Source organism: Biomphalaria glabrata, chromosome 12 (genome assembly GCF_947242115.1).
Source record: "Biomphalaria glabrata chromosome 12, xgBioGlab47.1, whole genome shotgun sequence".
Taxonomy (NCBI): domain Eukaryota; kingdom Metazoa; phylum Mollusca; class Gastropoda; family Planorbidae; genus Biomphalaria; species Biomphalaria glabrata.
This window is the reverse complement of record NC_074722.1, coordinates 33002168-33028998: the sequence shown is the minus strand read 5'-3', so window position 1 is coordinate 33028998 and position 26831 is coordinate 33002168. Positions and strand designations below refer to the sequence as shown.

General features: G+C 34.9%; 2 protein-coding genes and 1 long non-coding RNA gene across 3 annotated transcripts; 1 reads left to right on the top strand and 2 right to left on the bottom strand.

Annotated features, from left to right (window-relative positions):
• Positions 1–711: 711 nt before the first annotated feature.
• Positions 712–12585, top strand: LOC106056927 (serpin B6-like). Its single transcript, XM_056005105.1, has 8 exons — positions 712–860; positions 2146–2339; positions 3453–3582; positions 4794–5010; positions 6623–6753; positions 9957–10101; positions 11216–11404; positions 12328–12585. Exons 1-8 carry the CDS (start codon positions 858–860, stop codon positions 12537–12539), a joined length of 1221 nt encoding a protein of 406 aa, XP_055861080.1. The 5' UTR covers positions 712–857; the 3' UTR covers positions 12540–12585.
• A 2471-nt stretch (positions 12586–15056) lies between these two features.
• On the bottom strand, positions 15057–17125 carry LOC129921910 (uncharacterized). Its single transcript, XR_008773860.1, has 2 exons — positions 16105–17125; positions 15057–16014 (listed from the first exon to the last, which is right to left on the bottom strand). It is a non-coding gene; the product is annotated as an uncharacterized LOC129921910 (long non-coding RNA).
• Positions 17126–22095: 4970 nt separating this feature from the next.
• On the bottom strand, positions 22096–26755 carry LOC106056905 (UPF0046 protein K07C11.7-like). The gene is made up of 3 exons (XM_013213830.2): positions 26623–26755; positions 23772–24668; positions 22096–23061 (listed from the first exon to the last, which is right to left on the bottom strand). The coding sequence occupies exons 2-3, from the start codon at positions 24641–24643 to the stop codon at positions 22929–22931; spliced, it is 1005 nt and encodes a 334-aa protein (XP_013069284.2). The 5' UTR covers positions 24644–24668; positions 26623–26755; the 3' UTR covers positions 22096–22928.
• Positions 26756–26831: the final 76 nt, after the last annotated feature.

Below are 26831 nucleotides of genomic sequence, written 5' to 3'. Positions count from 1 at the left end.
GTAGGAATTCTTCCCATTAGATAATTGAACACGTTATTTCTCCCACAGCTATTATTGGATCAAGTTGAAACTTTAAACTTTGAATCAATTAAAAATTAACCAATCAACTTAAAAATTATTGGTTATTAATTATTTTTTTTGACATCGAATATGAGAAATAACTTGTACTTTATTGAGAGATATAGTTGTAATTGCGGAGTTCTTCCCCTTAGAGAGGCTTTTTTTTAATTTTGAAAGGACTATCTAAGTTTTGCTGTTGTTTTTTTTTTTCAAAACATTTTTATTTCGTATCAAACTTCATGTATAGTCTTAAACAATTACAGACTAACATCTAGTTTACAATAATTAATACCTGACTTTATTTTGGGACCCGGTGATGGTATCACTACACATTCAAATTATACTTCGTGGTTACAGGTGGAGCTTAAGGGGAAAAAAAATAGTATCACATCTTCATCCCCACGCCGCCAAGGGAAAGAAGCTCAATAAACCTACTTGTAATTAACTTAATTTTCAGACACTAGAGTTAAGGTCGATATTGAGTTCTCGTAAGTAAATTTGTCAATTACAATTAATTAGCCTACATTATTCTCTATCGCAGTGTTTCCCAAACTGTGTTCCGAGGAACCCTAGTGTTCCCCGAGACCTGATAAGTGGTTCATGAACTGTTGGAATAATTAACTAGTAGACCACCACGTGAATTAATCTCTCCGAAAAAAAACTAAAACCGTTCCGCTAATTAATGAAAATGTGCGAAGTTCCGTAAATGAAAAAAGTTTGGGAACCACTGATCTAGCGCTTTCAAAAAGCCTTTTTGAAGTCTCAAGGGAACCGTAGCTGAGACAGGCATTGCGCGGATGGTATGTTGGCTATATTTCTTTTTAAGTAACTTATGTAAGTAATAGAAATCTATTATATATTTGTAAAGTACTACTGACTCACTGATACTCCGATCAAGAAATCTCTTCAACGGACGAACGAATTCGCATGAAATTTTGTAGGCCCTACGCAGGTTCCTTTTACCTCCTAGTTAAATGTGTAGTAAAAATAATTTATATTTAAAATTAATAAAATTATTCGAAATTGAAAACGTTTCTAATTACAAAATTATTTGAAAGGTCCTAAATATTTTCAAATGTTGACAATATTTTAACTATAATTGAATACAAAGCAAAGTAAAAAAAATTTAATGTCTTGTAATTAAATTTGTAATAGATCTAGAATATTAATAGTAAATCTGTGTGATTAGATATTATTTTTACCAATTGTTTAGCGCTATGGTATGCATTTAGCTTTCTCCATACTCAACCAACGATCCTATCCCTTGTCAGGGATAGTTACGAAAGGGGGGGGGGGAGAAAGAAAGTGGTATCTGGGTGAATGTTACCTTATTCGCGTTTTACATGCATTTTATAAATATATTTTTAAAAAGTCGTATGACCTGAATTCGAAATCGAGGGCTCAAGCCTCCTCAGTCAATACACTAACACTGTGCCAGCGAAATTTTATGAAAATAGGTTTTATAGTTATCTATTGTTAGTTTCAAACTTTGAAGCCAAGACCTAATTCTATACACAAAGTATATAGGAGACTAATTCAACGTATGCCATCACACCCAACGTACAATTTCTTTCCTTTGTTCGATACCAAAAAAATTAATTAATTACCAGTAGTTAACTAATTGGTTAATTTTTTAAATCGATTCTTGTTTAGAAAAAATTATGATAAATTCCAATTTTATCCGACATTGCGTGTGATAGATAGATAGATAGATAGATAGATAGATAGATAGATAGATAGATAGATAGATAGATAGATAGTTGGATGGATGGATGGATGGATGGATGGATGGATAGATGGATGGATAGATAGATAGATAGATAGATAGATAGATAGATAGATAGATAGATAGATAGATAGATAGATAGATAGATAGATAGATAGATAGATAGATAGATGGATGGATGGATGGATGGATGGATGGATGGATGGATGGATGGATGGATAGAAAGATAGATAGATAGATAGATAGATAGATAGATAGATAGATAGATAGATAGATAGATAGATAGATAGATAGATATCGTTGTTCTTACTTTCAACGTAAGCCATCAGTTCATTATTTCGTATACATTCTTTTGTCAGATGTTAAAAGAATATCAATTAAGATCTACGAAAACTAGGATGTTGAGTATCACTATAGTCCTTGTCTTCTTTGGACAACTGGTCACTGCTAGTGAGGATGATAAAGCGTTGATTTCCACATTATCTGAATTCTCTCAAAGACTTTATTATGTAATAGGCCGTAAGGAGGCTAATATAGTTTTTTCTCCACATAGGTAAGTGCAATATTTTTTTCTTACTAAAAATAGGCGAATCATGAGGTGAATGTATTTTTTTCTTTCTGCTAAATATAGGTGAGTGCAGTATTTTGTGTGCTAAATATAGATGGTTGTTTTAAATCTGAAGGACCGTATTTAATCAAGAATTTATTTTTATTTAATGAAAAAAAAGTTATGGACTTTCCTTTAGTACTGATAACTATAATGTTATCATTAGTACATCAAGCAGAAGGCAAAGTTTAAACTCGGTACATTTGTGCTGACAGCCCAAAGCGCACACCAAAACACCTGAAAAACAATTTAGAATATGATTTTTTTCGTCTGTAAATTTAACTCGTTTCGGATTGGGAAACATATATATCGGCTTTATTGGATTCTGTCACGGATGAATGTCTGCATGTGTGCATAGTCTATTTTTACAGATATATGTCAGTATGCGCGAGTGACCGGAAGTGTGCTAGCTTTTGAGACAAGAGGAGACCAGCGTGTGATATGTGCCATGTAACATAATAAAGTTTCTGTGTTTTGATCAAGTTGTTACGTGTTCGATATTGTTACAGCGGAACCCAGAGACACCTAGACTTGGGAAGAAACTAAGGTAGTTTCTAGAGAGATATTGACATATAGATATAGCAGAAAGCTGTAACAGATTCCTTCCAGGATTTGAACCACTTCACGTGTACCCAGTAGTGAGGCGCGGTGTCTGAGTGATAAAGCGCTTGGCTTCCGAACCGGGGGTCCCGGTTTCGAATCGTTGTGAGGACTGGGATTTTTGTTTTCAGCGCCTTTGAGTCCACCCAGATTTATTGGGTGCCTGACATTAAATGCTTTAAAAATAAAAGACGGTTGGTCGTACTCAGCGGTTCTCAACCTTTTAAGCTCGGCGACCCCTCTTTACCATCCCACACTCTGCCGCGACCCCCCCCCCTCGCTCAGACACACAGCAATAGAAGAATAGAGAAAACTATTCAATTTTTCGATGGTCTCTGGCGACCCCTGGCAAATCATCTATCGACCCCCAAGGGGGTAGCGACCCACAGGTTGAGAACCCCTGCACTAAATCTTTAACCCTAACCTTTGTAATAAAACTCAATTTGTCTCTCTTCCCAGCGTTCATTCACTGTTAACATTGGCGTCAAAGGGGGCAAGAGAACCAACAGCGGAAGTTATGAAGGAGGCCTTGGGCATTACATCCCTTGGTGATTCGGTCCATTCTACGTACCAGGATATAAGCAGAGAGGTTCATTCACACTTGTTCATTTTACATCATTCGCCTTCATAAAGATACAGCTTTAACTCTTTCTCTCCTAACTGACGATACCAATGTTGATTCCACTAGCTAGAATGTGATAAATAATTACAGAGAGAAAGAGTTAAGTAGAAATGACGCGGATCCACCTTAGTTATTGATAGTAATTTCGTATGACCTATAGACCTAACCACATTTAAATTAAAAAAAAAAGTTAATTCAGGTATCTGGCAGAAAATCGAGTTATACAGACTGTAGAAGACATAATCTATTTTTTAAAATCGCGCTTAATTTTCTCAGTAATATTTGGTTTTGCTTTCTTTTTGTACTTACTCCGTCTTTCTGTCTGTCTAAATAAGTTTCTGGTTTCCTTTTTCTTTATTCCGTCTGCCTGTCCGTCTGTCTGGTACGAATAGTTTACACGTTTTTTTTTCCATTCTCGGAACAAGTTGAAACTTTGTACAATTATTCATAGTCCATGACAATAGGTGAATGTATATTTGAAAAATTTTACCAAACTTTTAGTGGTTAATATTAATATTAATTTTGTTTTCTACAAAAAAGGTGAGCTACACCTTGCAGTATTTAGATTTGGTGACTTTGCGGCTCTACCCCTTAGGTTATATATATTCTATATTTTGCTTTGTTTAAATATGACAATAACAATAAACAAACATACTGAAACTGTTCTTAGAGCCGTTTTCGAGATCCGTGTCGAGCTCAAGTAACGACAACCCATAATGAATTTCCCTTCACTGTAATGACTTCTAACACGAATCTCAATCATTGACTAGAAAATCATAACATGTGACAATGACCTTGTGACAATGACCTTGTGACAATGACCTTGTGACAATGCCAAAAAAAAAAAAAAAGAAAAAAAAAGTTCGTTGGTTTGTTCAACTCTTATGTTCTATGGCTCTCTACTATCTACTAAAAATAAAAGCAAGAAAAACAATAATATTCTTTTTTAAAAAAAAGCTTATTTAAGGGAAATAACCTCTAATTACTGCCATTAATTTCAAGATGGCAGGGTTTTAGCTCCCTTTCTGCTGATTGTGCAAAGTTTCGACTTGATCCGAGAATGGAAAGTTGGAGAAAAAAAACGTAATCAAACAAGACAGACAGACAGACAAACAGACAGACAGAGTGAGTTGATTTAAGCTTTGTAAAAAAAAAAGGTTACTATTATCTCTTTGTAGGTGAGGTACCCAGACAGTGTTCAACTGGGCCTTGGAAACGGCATCTTTGTTAAACCAGGCTTTACAATTGACGAAAACTTCGATCAAGACGCACAAAGCTACTACGCAGCCGCAGTGGAAAACATCAACCTGGGTTATCCTGGAGGGCCGGAAATACCCATCAACGAATACATCGCTATGGAGACCCAAAACAATATTCAAGATTTATTATCACAGGGTAATACAATATTTAACTATTTACTTCTACTCAGTCTTGCTCTTCGGGCAGTGGCGTCGCAAGAGGACGCAAAAGGGTGTAAAACGAATGAAACATATCAATTGGGTGACATCAAAGTGAGAATAATGGGATTTTATCTTCTTCTTCTTCCTCGTTCTCATTGTTATGTTGGAGCGTTCATATGACTAGACCAATACATGAGATGAACTGCGCAGTGGTTTCCAAATCAGGGAGCTCTCCATAGAGCTTTCTTTCTATTGGGGTGTACAGTTTTGAAGGACATGGCCATTATTCTCTGGTGACAATTCAAATGGGCAGATTTTACTGGCTCCAATTTTGAGAGGATTTTTAGCGGCCCCCGAAAGGGGCAAAGACGCTATTAGTTTTGAGTGGCCTGTCTGTCCGTTTGTCTGTCAGTCCTTCCCGTTTAGATCTCAGAAACTAGAAGAGAAAATGAAAATCGGACATTAAGATATTTTAAATCATTCAAAGTTCTGATGCAACGACTACTTTTTTCTTTTCCAAAAGTAAACCATCTAATTTTTAAAATTATAGATGCAAGCAGATTTTTCACACAAAAAAACCCACCACTATTCAATAAATAACTTCAGGGGAGGTAGATCTTTTAAAAAGGTTACAGACTTCTTCATTAATAAATCAAGTTTCATTCATAGATTCACGCATTGGTACAAAAAAAATTCATTTAAGGTCACAATGGAAAAAGTATCAATGGTTCATTATAAAATAGATTTTCCATTTATTAACTAACTCATTTAATAGAATACTGATTCAAATGTTGTTTTAAAAAAAAATTGATTCGAACTTCGTTTTAGTTATAAGCTTCAAAAATAACGAACTACTTTTATAGCACGCAGTTTTGACATATCCTCATTTAAGGAACAGTCTAAATAAGACTAAAGTTATACGAGTTCTAGTTTAGATATAGACTAGTAGATTCTATATCAAGATTCTATATCTATTTCAGATCTAGATCTAGACAGATCTAAATTAAATCTAGAACTAGGCTATAGCTAGGTTTAGTTTGTATGACAAATGACAACGGATATATAAGATATATAAGATATTAATTTTTATTTGCGAGGGGAAAGTCTTGTAAAGTCATTTGTACACAAATGTAGCTAGCTCACTACCTAAAGTAATCTAGGTCAAGAATATTTTTTTTCATGTTGTCAATTTATCTCATTTTGTAAGAAGAATAAATCTTTAGGAAAATTTAGTGACAAGGCGAAACGAAAAACATTTGTATATTTATAAAAATGCATATAAAGGGAAATAATTCAGGCCCAAAATATCGTTGCCGTATAATAATACAAAAATGCTTTGCATTCTGTGTCCCGGGTTCGAATCCTGGGATTTTTAATTTCAGGATCTTTAGGGCGCCTCTGAGTCCACCCAACTTTATTGGGTACCTGACGTTAGTTGGGGAAAGTAAATGCGGTTAGTCGTTGTGCTGAGCACAAGTTGGCCATAAAAGCTTTATGAGCCCCATAGATCGCAAGGTGTGAAAGGGGAACTTAATATTGCGAACAACAATGCGATGAAAATGTATCAATTAGATTTAGAGTTAGAAATTTTTTGTTTCTTTTCAAAGGCACCATCAATGACAACACTCGAATGCTTCTGGTCAGCGTCCTCTTATTCAGAGGGTCCTGGAAGCAACAATTTGATACGGGGGAGACGGTACAGCAGACGTTCCATACAGATATATCCGCGACCAAAGTTGTAAGTATTTTAAAAGTCTTAAAGTATCTGCCATCGATGGTATTGGACGTGACCTCCGTGACCCCTATGTCGAAGGTGCCGTATTGGAGATGTTGACGATGAGCTCAACAATGTCAAGGACGCAAAGGCTGAACGTCACTATTGCCAGCTAAACAAAAGAAAAAATTAAGCTAGAATTTTAACTCTTTCTCTCCTGATTGACGAAACCATCGTTGATTTGACCCCATTAAATTAACATAATTTTTGGGTTCATAAACTATGACATGGCAAGTGTGGTCGAGAGGCCAAGTACGCTTGAACTTGACTTGGCTATGAAGGGGGCCTGAGGTTCGACACCTGACTCGGGCAGAGTTGTGTTTACTGAGCGGATAAATGCAGCACGGAAAACCTTCTCCTAGATACCCCCTCCCCACCCCAATGGTCCACAAATGAGATTGAACCAAAGCGCTCTGAGCATGCTATAAGTAGCGCTATATAAAAGCTATAATTTTATTTATTTGTGTTATATAATAAGGATATTCATTTATCTCTACCAATTATAACATTGTCTGGTTAAAAGAAAAATGAATAAGGGGTCGTTCGTAAATGAAGTCACGCAAAAAATAACCTTTTTTGACACTCCACTCCCCCACCCCCTTGTCACAAAGTATCACAAATTCTCAGACCCCTCGCCCCTCTGCATCACGTCACAAAATACAAAACAAAAATTTATTTCTCATCAATTTTTTCCCAAATAGTATACACGGGAAGGAGGCGCGGTGGCTGAGCGGTATAGCGCTTAGCTTCCGTACCGGGGGTCCCGCGTTCGAATCCTGGTGAAGACTGGGATTTATATTTCGGGATCTTTGGGCGCCTCTGAGTCCACCCAGCTATAATGGGAACCTGACAATAGTTGAGGAAAAGTAAAGGCGGTTGGTTGTTGTGCTGGCCACATGACACCCTCGTTAACCGTAGGCCAAAGAAACAGGTGATCTTTACATCAGCTGCCCTATAGACCACAAGGTCTGAAAGGGGAACTTTACTTTAGTATACACGGGAAGATATTCTTCTTCTGCTTGAAGAGCTGACTCGAAAATTAAATTGTCTTCAATGAGATCTTCATCTCTCCATTCCCCACTCTCCTCGCCTGTGTTTCCCCAAAACTACAAGGACTTTGTTGTCGCTTTTTTTGTTTGAATAATTCTTTTGTCTTTCTCTGCTCGTGTTTTGAAGGATGTCGGGATGTGAACTTTTGGTGTGATTTATCAAGAGAGTTAACGATTGCAAAGTAGAGTCCCACACTCACACATTTTGTTCTGAAGTTGACCGGAAAGTGATGGGCAGAATTGATCGCAGGGGATTTGCCTTTTGAGATAAATGAAGAGATTGGAACAAACTTGTGTACTTAAAGAGAAAAATTTAAGTTAGTAAAAAAATTAAAAAATTTAGTGACGTCATAAAATCGCTACTCCCCCCCCCCCATCCCCCTTGTCACAAAGTGACACATTTTCTCAACCCCCCTCCCCTTCCCCGAGAGAGTGACGTCATTTACGAACGACCCCTAATTATTTCTGAACGCGGGAAATAATTACGGAGAGATAGCGTTAACACTCTATATGCGTAGCCGTAGCAGTGGTGGATGTTCGTATCAAACGTCTTTATTACTACGTGTTAGTTGCCCAATTGATATCAATGCCTCTATTCCAGTCACACCTTCATGGAACCTGGGTGGGTGGAACCAGGACACTGCTCTCAAAAACGTCTCTAACGATTTTCTTATTAACTCACTCATTGAAAAAAATGATCCCTGTCGGATCCGCCTACTCGCAATGAATATTCAAGACGTGATTTTTGTTTTGATTGTCAAAAGTAATAATGTTTCAAAGATTCATTTGACGTGTTAAAAAATTTAAAATGTTTTTTTTTATTCTGTAAAATGTTTTACATGTTTCGGATGTTCCTTCAAAGTTAAAGATAATTTACTTCCTTATCCAAATCTCCCGCTGGACGCCGGGGGATGGCAGCAAGCAGGGTATGAAACCGGGACCGTCGAGATAATCAGTCCTGCGCGCTAACCGCACCTCCAGACATTGCTGTTAACTTAATAACAAACTAGTTACAAACTAATACCCTGTTATTGATAAAGATATATATTACACATTACGGCATGACAACTACCGGATGTGTACAATATATCAGAAGAGCGATTTTAGATAATCTTTTCGTATTGATTTGTACTTGATAAAAAAAACAACAGGTGTGGAGCTTGTGCTTCGGCAACTTCTGCTCGATGTTCCAGCACAGTTACCAACAGAGTTATTGGCATTTTCATTTAAATGGAACTAGATTGCGGATGTAGATCTACCTATATTAAACTTCTGATTTAGCACTCTTAAGATCTAGATTAAACATATAAATTTGGGATAATGTAGATATCTATCATATCTATTCTAGTTTTCGAGATCTGAGGGGGGCCGCTAACAAAATGAAATGATATTCAACTGGGTTCGGGTTAGGGTCTAACTCACTGCTAACTAGTGCCAATACTCTCTTACGTCTTTGACTCGCCCCTCCCTTAGCTCTCACCAGGGGCGGACTGGATGTCAAAATCGGACCGGGCATTTCTATACAATCCAGCCGTGACCGATCCAGCCCACAAATTCCTCATCATGTGATGGGCATCCATTTCTAGATCTGCCTGTCCTCAAAATCATTGTTAAGTTTGATAATGTATCGATATGAATGAATACAGTGAACTCTATATCCTTATAAGAAATAAAGACCTTATGTTGCTTTTTAATCGCTAAGTACATGGGCCTTAAAAGGATAAAGCCTACTGGTACAATCTTCGAATGAAGGTTATTACATTAAATTAAAATAGTATTTGCACTGTAGAGTCTGTGAAAGATTTCTTTTTAAACACGACGACTCTGAAGGGCCATATTATAAAAACTTTAACAATTTGATATATGCTGTAGTGGCATCAATGCGGCCATTTCGGTGGTCCTATAGGTATAGGGGCAAATTTCGTTCCGGCCCACCGGGTATTAGCCCAAACGCCCACATAGCCAGTCCGCTCTCACCCACGTGACTTCTTCACATACATTATGACAGACCAGCTCATGTTTTGATAACGTTTCCTCGTCGTTGCATTGGAAACACACACACACACACATACAATCCATGATAATGTGTAACAAGTTCATATGCGTTTAATTTGTCAGCTGGACATGATGCACGACGCGCGAACCATGCGAATCAAGAGGGATGACGACAACCAAGTTGACGTCGGCGAGCTTTGCTTCGAAGGCGACACTTACTGCCTGTACATTGCAATTCCGCAAAGAATTGTCACCTTCATGAGCCTAGGTAAGGTTAAAGGTCAAGTAAAGCATTTTTATACGATCCAGCCCACAAATGCCTTATCATATGATGGGCATCCATTTCTAGGTCTGCATGTCCTCAGTATCATTATGTTAAGTTTGATAATGTATCGATATAAATGAATACAGTGAACTCTATATCCATAAAAGAAATAAAAATCTTATGTTGCTTTTTTAATCGCTAAGTATGTAGGCAGCCTACTGGTACAATCTTCGAATGAAGGCTATTACATATTTCGGAAAATGTGCAGGCATAGAGTGAACTTTATATCTATACAAGAAATAAAGGCCTATTTCAGAACCTTGCGATCTATAGGGCAGACAATAGCTGGGGAAAGTAAAGGCGGTTGGTTGTTTTGCTGCTGGCCACATAACACCCTCGTTAACCGTTGGCCATGAAAACAGATGACCTAGGTAAATGTGTTGGCTAAAATCGACGCAATCATAATCGAATTAGTTGTTTTTTTAGTGTACTGGTTAAAAAAAAACGTGTATACTATTAACGAAACTCTCAGGAAGGCTCAGTTACACTTATTCTGAAGGGGTAACTGGTCTTTTCTGCAAAAAAAATAGAGACAGTGGTTGCAAAGGGAGATGATTGTCAGCGCAGACGTATAATGCCACAGATGTGACTATTTTCTAAATGGATGTTTGAGTAACATTAAATGCCACAGATGTGACTATTTTCTAAATGGATGTTTGAGTAACATTAAATGCCACAGATGTGACTATTTTCTAAATGGATGTTTGAGTAACATTAAATGCCACAGATGTGACTATTTTCTAAATGGATGTTTGAGTAACATTATAGAATAAAATACGTTTAAGCCTACTGTCTATGAACCACATAAAATCACTGCATAAAACTGAAACTAAAACTGAAACTGAAAAAAAAAAAAAGTTAAAAAAGGGCATTTAAAATTTGAAAGAATTAATCAACATAACTAAATCTAGTTCAAAAACTGTACATGCTTATATAATTTTTGTGTTGTTTTATTTTTCATATCTTTCTATTTTTAAACCCTTTTATGTAATAAATTTACGAATAAGGTTTTTTAAAAACATTTTGATAAGAATTTTAATTTAATTTTATTTTATAGAAAACTCATTGGCTCAGCCCAACAGGGTCAGTTCACTATTTGAAGGGCTTAATGATGTCTATGTTGAACTCGTCGTCCCGAAGTTCAAAATAGAAACACAACTTAACCTTAAATCAGCATTGACTGATCTGGGATTTGAGGACATATTTGAGGAAGACAACGCAGACTTTAGTGGCATTGGCTCTTCAGGTCAGTATAACTACTACTGCACTGTACAGGATATAGATCTAGTACATTAGTTCTTCAGGTCAGTATAACTATAACTGCACTATACAGGAGTTGGGGAAAAAGTAAAGCGGATGAACTTTGTGCTGGCCACATGACACCCTCGTTAATCACAGAAACAGATGACAGGTATGACACAGTAGAAAACACCAAACTGTGGAGAATGGGCGGACATAGAAATACAATGGGGAGCAGATCTTAATGATGAGATCACTACCGTACAACAATGCAATGAAAAAAAACACCCGTCTTAAAATTGAAAATAAACGTATTTACTTGTTGGGCAGCCTCCACCCTAGCCTGATTAGAGACCAACCCATGAACCCACTGTTCTTGAAAATGAGATTGGGACAAATTCCCATTTATATTAGACCGCACCGTTCCCTTCCGATTTACGCACTTTTACACCAGTTCGCTCATTCCGTTTCTGCCTTGATAGACCATTGGACAGATTAGTTAATATTAGCCTTTTTTTTTTTCGTTTGTTTGTAGCTGATGAAGGCCTGGTGGCCCAAACGTGCTTTTGTTTTCACTTTGGTCCGGCAGGGCTCCTTGTGTCGTTTAAAGATCCACTTGTGTACGCAAACAAACGTTAACTGACTATATCATCATCATCTTTCCAACTTAGGGCCTCAGTAAAAAATACGCCACTCTCCACGGTCTCTTGCTAGTTTTTTAATGGCTTCCCGCTATTTCCTGTCCTCTCGGCTTCATCTAGTAAAATGCGTCGCCATTTTCTTTTTGGTCTGTACAACTACCAATGCACTATACTGTATAGAAAGTACAATATTGTGTTCTATTTATTGCAAATAGTTGATTGAAGCTATCAGTTACCTTCACGTTACCTTAGTCATCTATTCCCACTTCTATTTGTTTTTTCATTACAGACTTGTATATCAACGATGTCATCCATAAAGCGGTCTTCGAGGTTACAGAAGCTGGCACTTTTGGTACAGCCGCTACTGTCGCTGACGGTTCAGGGAAGTCTCTTTCTACTTCGCCTCCATTGGAAAGATTCATTGTTGACCGCCCGTTCATCTATTTCTTGAGAAATAAAAATACTGGACACATTCTCCTACAGGGTAAATTCTCTGGTTGACATCTGTAGTGAATGATGAATCAGGAATAAAAGAGATTAAAATAAATTCAACGAGTTTGTTCACGTTTTAACGAGAGGCGTCCACTTCTTAATCATTGAACTCCGTTTGAGTGAGGGCTTGAGAGGTTGAAATCCTCTCTTGCGAAAGCCCTGGACAGAAACCCTGCTGTTTTGTGTAGTGTATATAAAAATAAAATCTTTTATATAGCGTTATTTTATGATTATAGCATGCTCAGAGCGCTATGGTCCAATCTCGTTTTTGGACCAGTGGAGGAAGGGGTATCTGGGAGAAGGTTTTCCGTGCTGCCTTTAGGCGCTCAGTCAACACAACTCTGTTCGAGTTGGTTGTCGAACCTCGAGCCTCCTTCATAGGTAGCCAAGCCAAGTTCAAGCGTGCTTATCCTCTCGACCACCATACAAGTCGAGGCGAAGATAAAGTCTGGGGCAGTTTTAAAAAATAATGAAAACTCACAGCCCGCTCGGTAGGCAGTATTAGCCCTCCCTGGTGGGCCAATAAGTCTGCAATGGTGTCACCAATCACAACTATTTGTGCTCAGTCACACCTGTGTGAAGCCATGACAATGTCGATATGGAAAAGAGGGGGTATAGTTTAGGACTTTCCAAATAAGATAAATTTTATTGGTCGAAACTACTGAAAAATAAGTTTGACAACAATTGTCCACCTCAGAATTCTATTATAGTTATAACAATATAGATGCCAATATAAACAAAACACACACACACACAATCAGTGCTTGATGGTTTTAGCATAATTCAAATATATTTTTGATTGTGTGCTCAGGATTTAAAGACGAGGAACTTAAGTCACAAAAGTCACTTTTGACCATATGGACACCCCAGTTGACGAAACTAAGACACTAATGTCATAAACAATCCATAGATTTTTCGGATGACACACAGTGACCACACATAAACACTAGATTTGGTCATGCGCAATAGAAAAGGAAAATACGTGTACAATCAAAAGACAATGTATTCGATGTTTTTACAAAGCTTGGGCTATATTAACGCACTCTGTCTATCAGATAAACACGTTTGTACGCGTTATTTCTCCACGCAATCTCGAATCAAGTTACAATTTGACACAATTATATCTTGGACCTGACAAAAAAAAAGAATGAATAAACAAAATTGACCAATGAGTTAATTAGCAGTTGGTAATGTATTATTTTGTTTGGAATCGTAACAAGGGAAAGAAATTGTACTTGACAGATATGGTGGTATAAGTTGAATTAGTCCCCCTTATACTTTGTATTGAGAATAACGTCGTTGCTTAACTAACGATAGATAACTGTAAAACCTTCTAGTTTTATAAGCACTTCGCAGGCACAGTGGTTAGTGTATTGGCTTGATAAGACTCGAGTTCCAATTTCAGTCGCATAACCTTTTTTGTTTTAGAAAATGCATTTAAAAAGCGATCACGGTAACATACCCCCTTCTTTGTGTGACTACAGTGTGTCAGCTATAGTGTGTGAACAGACTTGTAGGAGAAAGCAGAAAACAATGGAGTCTATGGCATTAAGTAATAATAATGTTTGTTTGTAAAATGTTTTACATGTTTCGGATGTTCCTTCAGAGTTGAAGATAGTTTACTTCCTAGTCCAAACCTCCCGCAGAACGACGGGGGATGGGAGCGGGCAGGATTTGAACCCTCGACCATCGATAAATCCGAACGACAGTCCAGCGCGCAAACCTCACGATCATGCAGCCATCCATAATAAATGTCACTATCCACACACCGTTCCTCAAGGTGTCCTTTTTATGATGTGGTACAGAGAAGTTTCTCCCACGGTGTGCTCGACCTTTGGCCTCGCTTCTAACCCGAGCGTCTTGGGATTAGAGCCATCCTCAATAGGGATGTAATAATTTACATCTGCTTGGATCTTTTCCAGACAGAAGTTTGATCAGTCATTCAGATGGAGACAAGCTTCCATGGGCCTAAGAGTTGCAAGAGTCTTGGACTGGACTCTTAGCACATTACAAAGGTGCAACAATTACAAGGGGTTCGCACTGTATTGAGACAGACAGATCCCGAAGAACACTACCAGATTCCTGAACAGCAAGTCTCAGTCACTGTATTGAGGGTTACAAAATGGTGCAACAAATTCAAGGATGGCCTAAAACAAATCTCTAATTGAGAATATAGGTCTTAACCTGGATTCAAACTCAAGAACCCTCAATTGCTACATTGCTTCTAATAACCAGGCAATAGTAACGTTCCTCTTTCAGACCATGTGGTCTATAGGCCATCTGTTTCCTGTGGCCAGGGTGTCATGTGGCCAGCACAGTGACCAACTGCCTTTACTTTTCCCCAACTAATGCTGAGTGGACTCTGAGAGGCCCTAAGGATCCCAAAATTAAAAATCCCAGTCTTCACCAGGATTGGATTATGGGACCGCTGGTTAAGAAGCCAAGCGCTTCAGCACTCAGCCACCACGCCTCCAACCAGTTGTTATACCAAATTATATTTAAAAAAAACAACAACACAAAAAAAAGTATGTTGTTATAATTTATTTCAATGATTAAAATAAAAAAGTTAAATTTTATACAAATAGGCTTGAGATGATTGATAAACAAAATTTAACATTTCATTATGAATGAAAATAAACTAGCCAAGAAAGCTTCATAATTCACATAGCAGTTTGTTCACTGGAAATGAAAAGTCCATGCAGAGTTGAACCTTTACAATGAATTTTTGTGAGACTTAGATGTCCCTTACATACTTTTATATTCAAATTAATAAACTGAAGCTTCAACAAAAAAAAGGTTAATAAAGAAAAATGGAACAGATGAAATAGTGCAGTGTAAACAAAGGCTCAGGATACACTTAAAGATTGACAAAACATCTCTAAAATCTATCCACAAAAATTGTCAGGTTCCTTTAAATTTTTTACATCAATCTATCTCAATTGTCATTGTTTGCTAAACTGTTTTCTTTCTAAAACAATTTAGACTTCTCAGACTATCCATTTTTTTATATTCCTCACATTAAACAATTTTATTTTGCAACTTATTGCTACAAAATCAACAACAAAAAAAAAAGGTTCTGATCAAACTGACTTCAGGTAAACTATTGGAAGAAAAATAGTTCTGTTCAAACTGACTTCAGGTAAACTATTGGAAGAAAAAAGGTTCTGATCAAACCTGACTTCAGGTAAACTATTGGAACAAAAAAGGTTCTGATCAAACCTGACTTCAGGTAAACTATTGGAAGAAAAAAGGTTCTGATCAAACTGACTTCAGGTAAACTATTGGAAGAAAAAAGGTTCTGATCAAACTGACTTCAGGTAAACTATTGGAAGAAAAAAGGTTCTGATCAAACTGACTTCAGGTAAACTATTGGAAGAAAAAAGGTTCTGATCAAACTGACTTCAGGTAAACTATTGGAAGAAAAAAGGTTCTGATCAAACTGACTTCAGGTAAACTATTGGAAGAAAAAAGGTTCTGATCAAACCTGACTTCAGGTGAAGTATTGGAAGAAAAAAGGTTCTGATAAAACCTGACTTCAGGTAAACTATTGGAAGAAAAAAGGTTCTGATCAAACTGACTTCAGGTAAACTATTGGAAGAAAAAAGGTTCTGATCAAACTGACTTCAGGTAAACTATTGGAAGAAAAAAGGTTATGATCAAACTGACTTCAGGTAAACTATTGGAAGAAAAAAGGTTATGATCAAACTGACTTCAGGTAAACTATTGGAAGAAAAAAGGTTCTGATCAAACTGACTTCAGGTAAACTATTGGAAGAAAAAAGGTTCTGATCAAACTGACTTCAGGTAAACTATTGGAAGAAAAAAGGTTCTGATCAAACTGACTTCAGGTAAACTATCGGAACAAAAAAGGTTTCTTTCAAAAGCCATGTAAGTCTAGACTGTATATAATATATCATAAGCTATTTACATTTCTGAACAATGGCACCAAGGAAGTCTGTCATTCATACATGGCAAGAAGAGGGATGGAGGATGTATACAGAGGGATGGAGGATGTATACAGAGGGATGGAGGATGTATACACATTTTAAAGCCTATTTTTTATTGCTTTTTTAAAAATACTTTTACCCTAACAAATATAGATTAATTGAAATCACATTATAAACTTTCAAAAAAAAAATTAGTGGACTAATAGAAACATTGTCCAAGAATATGTCCATAAAAAAAGGTTCAGTAGCACTCTGCATTGGACTGAGCAACATCTTTAAAAAAAATTGATTACAACCTATTTATATATATATATATATATATATATATATATATGTTTGTGTGTATATTTTCACATAAAGGGAACATGAATGATTTTAACAATTTTAGAAACAACATTTGTTTTTATACACATTTTACAGTTAAAAAATTAAAACATAAAGTATAAAATAAAGTACCCTTTCAGACTTTACGATCTTTTTGGGAGATTATTGTTGACCAGGGTGTCATGTGGCCAGCACAACTTTCCAGCCTTTACTTTCCCCAACTAATTTCAGGTACCCATCAGAGTTGGGTGAACTGAGATTCAAACCCAAGACCCCTTGCTTCGGAAGCCAAGTGCTTTGACACTCTGCCAACACCCCCCCCTCCCCCCCCACAGCTGTTGAAATATTAACCATAACAAAAAAATGTCATGGCTCCAAAATTTGTATATAATTAATTTAGATGCATATATCATTCAAGACTTAGTTTACTATCCTCTCTGACACCATTCAGTAAATACAAATAATGATATATAGTGAACATTTTAGGAAACCAAAAGTATGGGAAAAAAATGCATCCTGCTAATTATATATTTCATAAAGTCAACTCTATTCCAAAAAATATTTGAAATAGAAAAGGGATTTAACAGCATAGCAAGCGATTAGTTTACGATATATTACATTGGCAGGAAATGACATATGTATATATGTATAAAGTTTTCATTATGTACACAAAAAATTTCAAAAATTCACTTCAAATTCAACTTCTGTTTCCTGAAAGGCCGGCTAATCCAATTTTCAAACAATTTCATACGATGCAGAAAAAATGTCTTTTTTTTTTAAGCTATGACAAGAGATCTTTCAAATCTCCCAAAAAGATTTCATAATCAAGAGAAAAAAATGATTTTTTTTTTTAGCTTCAATATTATTGACAAATTTGCTATTTTTTAAACATTTGTCCAATTTTCAATTTATAAAAATGTGTAAAAGAATTTTAGTTGAAAAAAATACTCATACAACTAAGAACATTTAAAAGAGTTTCAAAGCCTCAACAAGGTAATACAAAATAAATAAAACCAGATTCTAAATAAAAAGAATATTGTTGTTAATTAGCTCACAGTGTAGGCCTATAAGTACAATGATCAACAAAAACAGTCACAACTTATAAACAAAAAATTCAATAACTGAGAATGTAGAAATTTGAAACAGATTTGTGCAAGTTGAATGGAATGGAATATTTTAAACTTGTTAGTTTCTTTGACAAATATTCAATTTTCCCCTTTCAGACCTTGCAATGATGTAAAGGTCATCTGTTTCTATGGTCCACGGTTAACAATGGTGTCATATGGCCAGCACAACGACTAACCGCCTTAGCTTTTCCACAACTAATATCATGTTCCAGTTAAAGTTGACTGGACTCAGAGGCGCCCTAAAGATGCCAAAATTCACTAATGTTTGTTTGTTCAAAACCCAAGACCTACGGTTCAGAAGCCAAGCGCTTTAGCACTCAGCCACCGCATCTCCTAACTAAATTCAAAAAGTAATAAATTACCCTAAGGATGCAGGTATATGAAAGATAAGAACATAAAAATTGTATCCTAGATCCATTTAAATAATAAATATTTAGTTATTAAGAGTTATTAGAAAAAAAAAAAAGACTACAAAGTTGACCAATTAAATTGTTATTTTTAAGAATTACATCATTACTTAATGCTTTTTACGACAGAGAAAATAAAGTTTCACTATCATCAAAACAGAAATAAAAACTTTTTTTAGTCTGTTAATAAATAAGTAAAAGCAAAAGGTTTGTTATTCTATTAGTTAATATCCTGTTTTGTTTATAATAACATTAGAACTCCTGGCGTTTTATTACATCAGGCGGAAAAACGAAATGTAGAAAAAAAAAAAGCTACCATCCTAGCCCACAGAAACAAAGGGACATAGTTATAGCACACCTACGTTTTAAATTAAAAACAATTACCACTATTTTAAAGATGTCATCTATCACAGTGTGAACACCTGACAAGTGCACAAAGCCAAGTTAGCCAGAGCTCAGTGCTTCCCACAGACTGACATGCATAGACAAGGCTAAAAGACATCAGTGTCTCAAATTTAAATAGTATCTAGTCACCCAGTTATTTTAATACACATTTTGTTAATATGTATACCATATATATATATATATATCATTTTTTTTTGCACATAACTAACGAAAGTAGGAAGCCTTATCTACAAAGATGAACTCCAAATAAGCTTGCTATTGGCACTGTATATATCACCTTAAACATTCAATAGTAGTACATGCAAAAAGAAAAAAAAAAACTTCAGATAGTCATTGCTTTCTCAATATGTGACATGGCGGAAGTGTGAAAAAAACAACAAAAAAAAAAAAAAAAAAAAGCTTTGAAAACCCCTGATCCACTGGAATGATGTATCAACATCAACACATCAAACATCATTACAACCATTTTTTTTTTAAATATTAAACTATCAAGATCAAATCAAAATACATCATGTTTTTAAAACATGTGTTGGGGAAAAAGTTGTAAACAAGTTTGTGTTTTAACAGGTCTATCAAAACAACACAGTACAAACTTCAGATAGAAGTGATTTCACAACACAAAACTACCCTTCTCGTAGCAAACACAGAAATGTCATGTAAGAATTCTACAAAATATACAAAGCTTTTATAGTTGACATAAACTACGTAATTCCAATACAGGAACGTCAGGAGATCAGTTTAAAAAGAAATTATAGAGATATAAAAAAAAAATAATTACAAAAAATATATGTGTATATACATAAAGAGCAATGGACAGCAAGGAATTATTTGGAAGACTTAAAAACAAAAATATTGATACAATTTCAGAGAAAATAAAGTAAAAGAGAATTATAACACATGGAATTACATGAACATTTAAAGTGCAACAAATGGCTTCTCTAATAATAGACTGCATTTGGATGAAAAAGCTCAGTGTTTCGCAAACTGTGCTCCACGAAACCCTAATGTTCAACGAGGCCTGAATTGGTGTTCCACAAACTAATGGAATAATTAACCAGCCCTAGATCTAGTAGGCCAACCGTAAATTAACCTCAATTAAAAAATAAGCAAAGTGTTCAACTAAATACTCACAATAAGCAAAGTGTTACGTTAAGGACAAAAGTTTGGGAAACGTTGAAATAGCTTACACCAACAATGCACAGCTTAGATTTCACTTTGGAGATGTGCTAGACAGTTATTGTTTCTAACACTAAAAGGTCCTAAGGGCTCGCAAAGAACTTCCTTCAGGGGGAACAGTACCAGGAAAAAGAAGATGAGGCAGACATAGAAAGTGATGGGAGAACAACATCAAAGAATGGACAGTCCTGTCACTGAATGAAATTCCAAGGCAAAAGACAGAGAGGAATGGAGAAAGATGGTCAACAGATCTTAGGTGGTGCACCAAAGGACAGGTGAAGATGAAGAGAGGAATGTGTTACAATGGCCAATTGACAAGAGCGGTTAAAAAAACCCAGAGGATCTTTTATTAGAACATACAAATCTATTTAACCAATCACAATGAATTAGTCTGTTATACTGTTTTTTTAATACCATCAAGTTTTCCTACTCAAACGCTAGTCAATGAACTAGGGCTAACTTTAAGTGTTAAAACATCTTAAATATAGGAAAATACTTAGATTAGGTGGACAAAAATGTAATTCTTGTTTATTAAAAAAAACTATTAAATAAAAAAAAACGAGTTAATTCTTTTACCCAATTTGTTTTAAAACATTATCAATTTGTAGGGCATTTTCAGATACGATTAAACAGGTTTTGGGCAAAAAGTTTTGAGTATCAGATTCTTCCTTTCCTTTCAATTAAAGGTGGAAAAAAAAAAAGATGATTACTGCTATGTACTTAAGGAAACTTCAAAAATTAAATAAATCAGTCTATGAATGCTAATACCGGTACCAAAATGCTACTGTACAACGCCTGGATGGTGAGAGCTCTTCATTATGAGCATAGCTTGAGCAGTTTTCACTTGCGCTGCCTGAGACGTACAATGTGAATCTCCTGGAGGCACCAAGTCTCAAATAAGGAAGTTTTGAAATTAGCCAATACATGATACAGGTATCTATGCTCTTTTGACACAGAAAAGACTACCATGACTTGGTCATGTCAGCCGCATGCCAGATGGAGGAATTTCAAAGGACATTCTCTATTCTGAGCTTGCAAAATGGAATCAGACCCAAGGGACACCCAAGACTAACCTACAGAGAAAGTGAGATATAATTTCTGCATGGAATCACTGAAAGTAAGAGGGGAGGTAATTGCACAAGATCAGACAACTTGGAGGCAGACGGCACTTATTTGTACAAACTTCGAAGCAAGCAAAAAGAATGAGAAAGAAAGCTAAGATAGCCCTAAAACAGTTGCACAACCTGTGGTGGCAAACCTTGCTGCTCAAGATTCTGCTTGTTGAGCCACTGCAAATAATGCCCGAACTCAAAAAAAAAAAAAAAAAAAAAAAAATCATAACCAGTGATTTCTCTGGGAGCATCCATTGATTTCCAAGACAGACGGAGCTTTTAGCATATTAAAAGGACCAAAAAAATCTTTATCTTAAATGATACAGACGTTACTTCAAAAAAAAAAAGATGATTACGTCCTACGCGTCATGCATTTAGTCATGCATATTAACCAATGACCTAAACTCCGCCAAGTCACTGGTTTTCCTGGCTAGCTCAGGCAACCCATTCCATGCTCTAATAGCGCTTGGGAAGAAGGAGCTTATTGTTATTGATACTTAAATTTTTACAACTGACTAAAAAAAAAATCTTTTCCGCTGTTTTACCTCTTATTAGAATATTAACAAAGAAAGAATCATATACTAGTTAAAATATACTACTTATATACTAGTTATATACTACTACTACTACTTATACATAAATATTTACTTAAATGTATTGGTATATTAATGTAAAAAAAACATTTGGCAGGCATAATAAATAAGAAGAAAGATAGCAACACTAAAGTCTCCTACTCCAGTCATTAAAAACAGCACAAGTTGATCATTATAAACCATAACAAAAGGCACAAATATCAAACTACATAAAAATGTTTAGCACCATATTTGGAATGGTAAGTCAAAGTTCAAGGACAGACATTAGTATGTGAACAGTAACAAAATTAATGCGGCTGCTAAAATAGCATGCAACTAAAAATGAACATTTTCTAACTACTTAAAAAGTTAAACTTATACACTTATTTAATCAGATCGTCCACAAAAATATATGTGTATACATTCACAAGCTGTTAACACTTTGTGAAAAAAAGATTAAAATATCATAAAAAGATTAAAATATCATAATGCTTTCACAACTTTTTAATCATATATCAAAATGTTAAAAAGAAATATATCATCTGAAAGACCTAAAACCTTTTTTAAACTTACTTTCACTTGTACAAATAAACACATACAAACGGAAAATATATTTCTCCTGCACTGTATAAAATAAAGAGAACTATATATTTCATAATAGATCTTGCATATTGATATGAAATTTTAAAACATATTTTTTAAACATTTGTAAAACATTTCAAAGGCTCAGCCAAGTAATACTTTTGTCAATTAATATGTAGTATAATGTTATGAAACTAGAATTTGTAAATAGAATAAAGTAGCAAAAATAATTGTTTTATTCTGTTTATAAAATAAAGAGAATACTTTTTAAAATTCCCATTAAAGTATTCAATTCAGCAGCCATGTTTCACTTTGAAATACACTTAGTTCAGAAACCTGTTCAAATCAATTGAACAATGTTTTGGTATATTTATGACACATGCATTTATAGCTAATATCAGCTCAGTTTTTGAGATTTTCTTCATATCCGAAAAGACAATATAAAGAATATATTCCCAAACTGGATATGGTACATTTTAACAAGGAGGATATTAAGATTCCTTTTGTTTGCTTAGCAACACTAAGTACTTTAACATTCTCTTGAGAAGGGAAACTTATCGGTGAACAAGAGATTTTGTGTCTGAGAGTTTGTATATGAAGAGTTTATTAAGAATGAAATGAATGTATCTTCACAATGAGATGTTACAAGACAGTTTTAAATTAAAATGAAAAAAAATTCAGCTTACAATCTTGACGGAAACCTAACATATAGAAAGCTGCATCGGTAGAAATTACCATCATTGTCAATCATGTGTTTGTGAAGAAGTCAAATATATGAGGCCGTTTGAAAATTGCATAGGAAGAGTTGGCAAAAGTAATTCCTTTCTTTGTCATGATGCCGTTTCCGTCATGAACATGACCAAACAAATGAAGTTGAGGTCTGGAAACAAAAAATTATTTGGTTAAATTTAGAGCTATAAGTAAAATAAAATATGCGCACCATAAAAATTACATTAAATTTAAGATATTTGTCAACTATTTTCATTTTGAATAAATTAAAATACTCATGATTGGAAACATAAGGGATTAAAAAAAAAAAGGAAAAAAAGTAAAGTTCCCCTTTGAGACTTAGTGATCTATATGGCAGATGATGTAAAGGTCATCTGTTTCTATGGCCAGCAAAACGATCAACCACTTTACTTTTCCCCAATTAATGTCATGTACCCATTAGACCTGGGTGAACTCAGAGGTGCCCAAAGATCCCGAAGTTAAAAATCACACTCTTCACACCAGGATTCAAACCCAGGACCTCAATTCAGAAGCCAAGTGCTTTACCACTCAGCCACTAATATAAGAAATAATTTTAAAAAATCTCAATTTGTACTTAGGTTCAACTCGGACTGAAATGCTAAGCTAGTTAAGAAGAATATAAAAACAGGAAATTAGCTCTGATCTATTTTAAGCTCTTTAACTAGAATTTCATTTTTTTAAACATAATTTACATTTAAGAATAAACAACTCTTAATATATATATATAAAATATTGTAATAAAGCAAAGATTTATGTTAGATTAAGAAACAAAAGATATGATTCACACTATATTAGGTGCCAAAAGAAATAAAAGACCATAAATAAATTTTAAAAACTTACTTAATTCGAATAAGAACTTCATCTCTCAAATGTGGACATCCCCAGTGACTTCTTCCTGGATGCTCTAAGCCGCAGGTTTCACAGGTACTTGCTAGAATGACTCTATGAAAAGCTTTAGATAATTTAGGAATTTTTCGAGTTGACCAATCTGTGGCCAGATCAAGTATTCCATATGGAGGAGCGTGCGTAATCAAGACATCTGTTTTTGATGGTATCTCCCGCCAGTGTGCTGCTATTTTTCGAGAGTTACAAATAAAACCTCTGGCATTGGTCATGAGCCTAAAGGGAGAATACGGAGCTCCATAGAAATTGATGCCCTTATAAGTAAACGATGTGTTACAAAGATATGTTGCAGATATCAGCCTCTCCTGAATCGTATGAAGTTTCTTGTGCTCTAAGGCCGTTTCATGGTTACCAGCAACGAAGAGCTTAATTTTGTGTGGAAATCTGTCAAAGAAGTCATTCATCATCTGCACAATCTCCTCAAAATTATCAGATCGGGAAAAAACGCCAGAATGGTTAGAATAGAAATCCCCTGAATGAATAAGAATGTCCCCACTTGGAATTTCATTAGCACTTGTGGAGTACGACCCAGAGAGGCTGCTCAGGAAAACACCTCCTTTATGAAAGGAGTTCTCGTGTGAATCTTTGCAAGAGCTTGACCTTTTTTCAAAGGCATTCACCCCTTTCTCATTTATGATCTGATTGGGGGAATCGCTGCTGATGCTTCTTCGAATGGATATGTTGCCACTAAGAGGTCTTGGTGGTGTCAAGGCATTATGCCCAAGATGTGTATCTGAAATATGGACTATTCTTACCACCTGAGTGGATGATGTTGCTGATCTGACATGACCTACGTTTGTAACATCCATTGTAAGTGAGAATAAATCTCTTTGTCTGGAAAAAAAAGAAACAAAATTAATTTTAAAATTCATGAATATAAAGCTGCAAAGAAACTTCTTCTTTGCTAGAAGTGTGAAGTGTGGGAAAGAGTATGAGACCATCTATCACTCCTCCATCACTCCCTCCCCTTCTAAAGGATTCTCACAACAAAAGCATTTTTAATTTCTTGCGTGGCTAGCTACAGGCTTGGCAATACCTACCCAATACCTCTTGAATATCATATTTGATTTTAAATATGCCTAGTGATACATTAAATCAAATCTATTTTATAGACTAAAGGATGAATTCATAATGGATCAATAAACATTCAAACGTGAAAATGGCTGCCAGCTGGCTTAATTTGTTTGAGACCTGCATAGTACTCTAAGTCTTATCTATATTAATTATTAATAAATCAATAATACAGTCTATATTATTTTTTTTTTTATACAGACTACAGTCAACAGTAAAACTAGTATGAATGTTAATTTTGTACATTAGTCATAATGTATTAATTTTTTTAATGCAAAAATTGTAAGACAAATTACCTCAGGGATAATTAAGACTATTATTATTATTATACTTAAATTTATATATTTATTTCAGACAGTCTCTATATTTAGGCATCAATAAACTCAGATTTTAATTCTATATTAACAATAACTAAATTTTTTAGATCCCCAGGCATAGCCCCTCACATGAAATCATTAAGATGTTTTCAAATTATGCATAAATACGAACACAAAAAATAAAAATATGAACACACTTATTCTACCAAAATTAGGTCACTGGGATAGTGACTTCTACACAGACTTATTTTATGTTTGTATGATTAGATGTGTGTTGAATGTTTTGTGTTTATTCATTTAATAAATTTCTAATACAGATGATCTTTTGTAGTAGAGGTTAGGATATAGCCATCCTTGCCTAAAAAGCTGAATCCTCTATATTCTCTATATATAAATCTAGATTATTCTAGATCTATCTAGTCTAGATCTATAATAGGCATTTAACTTCAAGCTCACTCCAAACATTTGTCCATTTATTCTCTATAAAAAAAAACAACAGCAAACAAACAAATACAATATAATATATATTATAATATCATTAACACTGATGTCCAAAACTGGCTGTTTGAAACAAATTTTGGTTAAGAAAATCATAATTTAATTCAAACACCCTATTAATTTTTTTTTTTATGAAATCAAACAACTTGGCTTATGAATCAAATAAATCAGCTCCAAAAACAGAATAAATATTGCCGGGCTCATTAGTATAGACTTAGCCAATCAAAAAATATAGTCTGAACCCTAGGAAGAGGTAAAGTCATCCTGGTAACATAGGAAAAAACAACAACCTGACTTACATTACTTACAAATTTGAAATTCTTTTTTCTTACATAAAAAGATAGCTAAATGGAAGGGTCAGAATCATTGGAAAATGGACAAGCACATTGAAAAGCACACTAGTTTCATATTAAATAATAAATATCAAAATAAAGATAAAGATGTAATGACCACAAAAAACAGCGAATGTTCGAATTCATGTAATATTCGGATTAAATAAACTACTCTAACTCTAGACTCTAGCTAGAGTAACTACTGTACTAGATCTAGATTAAAAAAAAAAAGATTAGTTAAACTTATAAGTTATATTATGTTATATAGATCTAGATTATTTCTAGATTCTAGATCTATATATTTTTTATAACTAGAACTAGACTTTTACTAGACTATAGTGACTAGACGACTAGGCTCAAACTCAAGACTGACTATGACTACGTCAGACACTAATGACTAGAGACACTATATATAGATTATTTTTTTATAGATCTAGAGCCCAAGACTGAGTCATAATGATAATGACAGATAATCATCATCATGATAATGCAATAATTTATTTTAATTACTATTATATTTTATATTACCATTACTAGGCATTAAGAATATAGATTTAGCCCAAACGTTACCTAGCTATGCTTTTTTTCTAGAAATTTATAACATCTTCCAACATTGAAAGTCATGTCAGTCATGTCCGTATATTTGTAGATTCTAGAATGTTACAGCTAGTCATCATTATTTAACGCCATTGTTGTCAACAGGTAGATCTAATTATAGAAAGGGAAATTTCTGAAAAAAAAAACATTGTCAGATTGCAATTCGGTCTTTTTTATATATT

Excerpts from the sequence above, each read along its gene's own strand:
- LOC106056927 (XM_056005105.1), top strand. Across the intron at positions 3,583-4,793 it reads ACCAGGATATAAGCAGAGAG|GTGAGGTACCCAGACAGTGT; the intron begins GTTCATTCACAC and ends ATCTCTTTGTAG. Across the intron at positions 5,011-6,622 it reads TCAAGATTTATTATCACAGG|GCACCATCAATGACAACACT; the intron begins GTAATACAATAT and ends TTCTTTTCAAAG.
- LOC106056905 (XM_013213830.2), bottom strand. The coding sequence starts at position 24,643 with ATGGATGTTACAAACGTAGGTCATGTCAGATCAGCAACATCATCCACT. Across the intron at positions 23,062-23,771 it reads GAAGTTCTTATTCGAATTAA|ACCTCAACTTCATTTGTTTG; the intron begins GTAAGTTTTTAA and ends TTTTGTTTCCAG.